This window comes from Triticum aestivum, chromosome 2A, assembly GCF_018294505.1.
Source record: "Triticum aestivum cultivar Chinese Spring chromosome 2A, IWGSC CS RefSeq v2.1, whole genome shotgun sequence".
Lineage (NCBI taxonomy): Eukaryota > Viridiplantae > Streptophyta > Magnoliopsida > Poales > Poaceae > Triticum > Triticum aestivum.
Genome location: NC_057797.1, coordinates 27,127,577 through 27,133,589, shown reverse-complemented (window position 1 = coordinate 27,133,589; position 6,013 = coordinate 27,127,577). Strand labels below are relative to the sequence as shown.

Here is a 6,013-nt window from a genome sequence, read left to right as displayed (position 1 = left end):
CGGTGTCCTTTCCCGGTGACAGTAAGGGCAGCAAGGCACGTATTGTATTGTTGCCATCGAGGATAACAAGATGGGGTTTTCTTCATATTGCATGAGTTTATCCCTCTACATCATGTCACCTTGCTTAAGGCATTACTCTATTTTTACTTAATACTCTAGATGCATGCTGGATAGCGGTTGATGAGTGGAGTAATAGTAGTAGATGCAGGCAGGAGTCGGTCTACTTGTCTCGGACGTGATGCCTATATACATGATCATACCTAGATATTCTCATAACTATGCTCAATTCTGTCAATTGCTCAAAAATAATTTGTTCACCCATCGTAGAATACTTATGTTCTCGAGAGAAGCCACTAGTGAAACCTATGGCCCCCGGGTCTATCATTATCATATCAATCTCTTACTACTTAGTTATTTACTTTGCCTTTATTTTACTTTGCATCTTTATCATAAAAATACCAAAAATATTATCTTATCATATCTATCAGATCTCACTCTCGTAAGTGGCCCTATAGGGATTGACAACCCCTATTTGCATTGGTTGCGAGGATTTATTTGTTTTGTGCAGGTGCGAGGGACTCGCGCGTAGCCTCCTACTGCATTGATACCTTGGTTCTCAAAAACTGAGGGAAATACTTACGCTACTTTGCTGCATTATCCCTTCTTCTTCGGGGAAAACGAACGCAGTGCTAAAAGAGGTAGCGTCGCACCCCTTGTACCTATATATGTGCCTAGTGCACGATCAATGAGAATATCGATGCACACAATCCCTTTTACAGGAGAGACAAAAAATATTAGCAGCCATCAGTGAGCTTGATCGCAACTAGCCAATCGCCCTGAAGGCTGCTAGTTATTATATATCGCACGTCGTATATAAGAACGGACATGAGCGTTCATATATGAAACTCTAGAGGAATATGAACAAACAGGTTACGAAAAAAACACGTCTATTGGGCCGGCCCAGTTGCGACCGCAGTCAGCAATTCCGGGATTCAACATGCCATGTCGACAATCCCTGTTTGGAAACTCTCTCAAGGTTCAAAATATACCGGGACCGGATAGTTCGATGTGTTGATTTCCGGGAGTGAAAGTTCAGGGTCGATTTAGATTTCTTCTACAAGTTCAAGGTTTGTTTTCAACTTTTGCTTCTGTGAGTCGTACACGAGCACCTGAACGGGTTGGTCGTCATCTGGGAGATGCACGAGTCTATCAGACAGCAGGCACACGAACCCAATGCTCCAGTTAGGCCGGCACCTGGCGTACCAAGACCTCCGCTGCTCCGCCCCATCCTTGTCGCGCCACATGATACATTCTTGTCAACTCCTTCTGCGACCTTGAACCACAGGAGGCCAACTACATGGTGTCAAGATGGTGCACCAAGACCATTGCCCGATGGTGCCGGCCTTCTTCCTCGACAACAGTGCCTATGGACGGTCTACAACCTTGATGCCGGCGACCTTGCCGAGCATGGAAATGGGCTCTGCAATTCTGGCAAAGCCTTTTCTCTCGGTTGTGATGTCTAGTGAGCACAAAAGATCTTTTCTAGGCAGTTATAAATGTTGTAGCTGGCGATGAATTCATATGTGAGTCTAATAAATAAATGCATTTCTATCCACATGTGAGACCAGTAATGAGCTTTCGTTATATTTTCTATCCACATATGGGACCATACAAATAAATAAATAAAGATCTTTTTCTATGTGCTTATAATTGCAATTCAAAATGTTATACACTATTTATCTTGCAAAATACGCACTATGACCGCTTAAGATTATCCAACGAATGATGGATGAGCTTTCGCTATATTTTCTCTGTCTTTTTAATCACGAATCACATAACAGCCACAAGACAATGACATCTGTGGACAATCTCTTAAGCCCCGGGGCATTGTGCTAGTATCTGAATAATTCCGTGACCGATGGAAGAAGGGATAATCATGCCTTGGTGTCCACCACTTGGGGTGTTGGCGCTGGCGCATATGACCATAGGCATCATATGAGAGATTTTGTATTTTTTTGCTACAAATATAAATTTTATGAGGGGTTTTATATTGCACTTTTAACTTGCATGTTGTTCCATGATGCGCTGTGGATGAAATTTAGCGACAGAAGTAATGGTTGATAGCATGCCAATGGTCGCAATGCCACGGTCCACCAACCAGCCAATCACATCAATGTCTGTGGAGAGCGCATGTGAGATCAACATGCGGATGTGGCCCATGCATTGAGGAGGGGGGGGGGGTGGAGAGCTGCATCTTGATGTTGATATATGAGGAGAAAAAAAATGAGAAGTGTCGTACAAATGTTGCAAAGTGGATGAAGAAGGCAAATGTGGCAATGCATGAAGGAGGGAGTTCAGATACGAAAAGGTTGCATCCAAGTATTTATGGAGTTCAATTTAGATCCAGTTATCCAGGATTGTTTGTAGTGAAACTGTTTAATTCATCAATGATTGGCTGATTCAACGTACATGTGTTGATAGAGGAGTATTCTTCCTCTTTACTATAGAATAGAATCTCATCAGAAGTCGGGTACGAAGTTAAAGCTCCTTGTATAGGTCGCCTTTATAAGAATCGGGTTTATGGCGATAGCTGAATTGACTATAACTCATACTCCTGTTGATCTATGGTCGTGGAGAGTTAGGATTTTATCTTGTTGTGTAAGATGTAGAGAACACGCTCATACAGTAACTTGACATGAGATAATACACTAAAAAATATCACGGTTGAGAAATACATAGTGCACCAATGACAAAATTTCTTTTCCCCAACATATACTCCATTTATTCCCTTTTGTAAGATTTAGTAACACTCGGGCGTTGTCCAATGACACATTCCTATAAATACCAAATGACACTATATAAAAACCATATATACGAAAATAACCTTTTGAGTTTACTCTTAACATAGTCAAATGTTTTAGACATTTGAAAGCTTCATGGAATATATATCATAATTCTTAATCCAATTTTCTCATACAATATATCATACATAGTATTACTTTACAAAGTATAGCAATGTATGTACATAAGATACATCTTCATACACAATTTAAGGGCACATATGAACTATACATAGGATATGGGGACCTTAATTGTTTGAGAACTGTGCATATGCATGATTAGGTCGCATTTGGCTATCTTCCTATTTTGTTGGGTAAGAAGGCTCCATGGCAAGACCACACATGCCCTTCTTGTCTGCAATGTCTTTCTCCATTCTCAAGTACCCATCTTCGCCCCAAGTTGTGCCCCATGAATTCTTCATCAACCAATAGCTCGTGCCATCACTAGTCTTTCCATATCCAATGGCTGCAATTCCATGGTCCAAGTCAGTGCCGCAGGACCCAGTCATCACCCCACCAGAGTAGAATTGGAACGTCATGTCTCCTCCGTCCACAGCTACAGACACTGGTTGGTTTGCCACCGCCTTCATAAGGGCACCCTCGTTATTGGCAGGCACATCCTCAAAGCCGGTGATGGTTGCGGCACTGTTGGATCCAGCCTTGCACTTGCCGTCAGCTGCAGTATATGGGTAGCTTGACTCCATAGTAAGGCCTCCATTCTTGATAATGAATTTGAAGGCATCATCCATGAGTCCTCCCTCGCAGCCTTGATCTTGACCATGAACATCACAGTCAACCAACTCTTGCTCCGACAGTGAGATCAACTTCCCGGCTTTCAGTTTTACAATGCCCTCTGTCGCGGCAACAGCAGAAAATGCCCAACAGCAGCCTAGAAATAATTTTGTTGTTATAGTGTTATCCAACAAAATATTAACACATATATGCCGTGCATCACAATGTTTTTTACTTACCACACTGGCCTTGATCCTTGACAGGAGTGACGGCTCCCTTGGCCCTCCAGTCCATCGTTGCTGGAAGGGCATCCAAACTCAAATTCTCATACCTGAATCCAGAAGAAAGAACTCTCATGGAGTTTGCTTTGAATCCCTTGTTTGTGTTGGTTGTCTTGAACTCATCATTTGTGATATCAGCAAATTGGTTGACGCCAAGCCAGAACTTGTGATTTTGGGCATTGAATGTTTCAATGAACTCGACGTTGCCTTTGAAAACCTCGAACCGACGTGCCTTCTCAGTGGTGTCCTTGTACACACGGCCATACTGAGCCATCCAGTTCTCATGCTTCGCCACCATCAACAAGTCATCATTCAGCTCACGAGCTGCAATGACTGTACCACAGAGGCAGATGCAACCGAGGATGGCAAGAAGCAAAGCCTTGTGGATGGCCATCTTCGGTTAGGTACCGAACTGCAATGACAGTACTGCAGCGGCAGAGGCAACCTAGGATGGCAAGTGTCTGTACTTTGGTCTGGTTTGTTGGATGGCACTTGGTGGTATATATAGTGTCAAGTACGTATTAAAAATAGGAGACTGAGAGATACGGTGTTTGTACGAAGTTATTTTGTGGAAAAGGGCTTGTGCGTTGCCGTGGATTATGGTGGCCGGCTAGTGGTATAAAAATGACGCGCACATCTGATTGGCCGGCCACATTGTATAAAAATGATACGGCAGAACAAAGAAGTACGCTTGGTGTACATCTGATAGCGACTCCTGCTTGTTTATGTCGGGGTGTACATCTGACTGACAGTGATCCCTGCTTGAGAGATTTATTGAAAGAAAGAAGAACCGTGTCCATGAAAATAAATATTCAGAAGAGTACCGTGGACGTGACACCAGTTTGTACAAAAGAATCAAGTAACTGCTTTGATACGTACCGTGAACCCGCCCTGACAAAAAAAATCAAAACAAATACTTGAAAAATTCAAAAAATTCCAATTTTTGTGTGTAGAAGATAATTTGATGCGTGAGGTTCGCATCAATTTTCAAATCATTTGGACATCTGAGCAGCTCTCGGCAAAAAAAGAAAAATTCAGGGTCTGTAAAAATCTTTACTGTTCACACACTGTTCCGACCCGATTTGTCTTTTTTTCTGAGAGTTCCTCAGATGTTCAAATGATTTAAAAATTGGAGCGAAACTCACGCATCAAATTATCTACCACACAATTTTTTTTGGAATTTGTCTAGTGTTTGTTTGTTTTTTTCTGACCAGATGCAAATGAGTCTGGGCACAGGAACGCTGCACTCGTATAAAACAACATAGAAATGGACTTTTATTCAACTAGGAACCGGTGAAATTTAAAGGCAATCCCATTTAGTTCGGTAGTGTTAGTTGCAACAATTTTTTAACCTGGAACACTTTATCTCTACACTGTAAGGTCTGCTGGTATCACCATAAAATAAGTAACCCATATAATCCACATTGTGCTCGGTTAATTAAGAGGACGGGGCATCGACCCGTTGGCTGAGCCCCGAGTTCGAGTCCCGACTCGAACGCGCGGTGCTCATGGAGTTTCTCCTATAAAAAATGCTAACGAGGGTTATCCCTTGGTTGGTCTCATTTTTTTGCTCGGTTAAATAAGTGGTCATGCCAAACTTGATCCATACTGAAACGAAACAAAGCATGCACTTTAATTGAACTCATGTTACCACCGCAAAGTACAAGATAAAAGTTAAAAAAAATGAAACAGGTTGGACTTGATCGTCGCAGCAAAAAATAGGCGCTACTGCAGCTGCCCCGTATGTTCAGAACAACCAGCACAGCGGGATCGCTTCATGCCAGCAAGCCAGCCGCTTGTGTACGACAGGTGGCACACAAACTATGGTATCATCCCGGCCGTTATACGGTGCTTCTCAGGCACGAGGGAGTACGTTTATGTAACCCACATCAAGACTGTGAAAGGCAGCCCGAAATGATAAGGTCCCCGCTATTGGGTGTCTGAGGGGTGCATTTCTGGAATATTGATCGAAGGGCGCTAATTTACTACAGTATTCACGAAGAGAAGCGACGAAGAAAATGACTCCATAGGGAAACATGCTTACATTCGCACATATTAGATAATTAAAATGACTCCATAGGGAAGCATGCTTACATTCGTGTGCCATTAACATAAAGATCGCACCATCCAACGCTGATCCCCAAACTGGCCGCTGATTGA

The 6,013-nt window shown here is 42.7% G+C and overlaps 1 protein-coding gene across 1 annotated transcript; it reads right to left on the bottom strand.

The window, feature by feature from the left end:
* Positions 1-3,142: 3,142 nt before the first annotated feature.
* LOC123191408 (senescence-specific cysteine protease SAG39-like) lies at positions 3,143-4,247 on the bottom strand. The gene is made up of 2 exons (XM_044604161.1): positions 3,812-4,247; positions 3,143-3,729 (listed from the first exon to the last, which is right to left on the bottom strand). The coding sequence occupies exons 1-2, from the start codon at positions 4,245-4,247 to the stop codon at positions 3,143-3,145; spliced, it is 1,023 nt and encodes a 340-aa protein (XP_044460096.1).
* Positions 4,248-6,013: the final 1,766 nt, after the last annotated feature.

Bases quoted from the DNA above. Each gene is read 5' to 3' on its own strand.
- LOC123191408 (XM_044604161.1), bottom strand. From the start codon at position 4,247: ATGGCCATCCACAAGGCTTTGCTTCTTGCCATCCTCGGTTGCATCTGC. The intron at 3,730-3,811 runs GTAAGTAAAAAA...AATTATTTCTAG, and splicing joins CAAGGATCAAGGCCAGTGTG to GCTGCTGTTGGGCATTTTCT.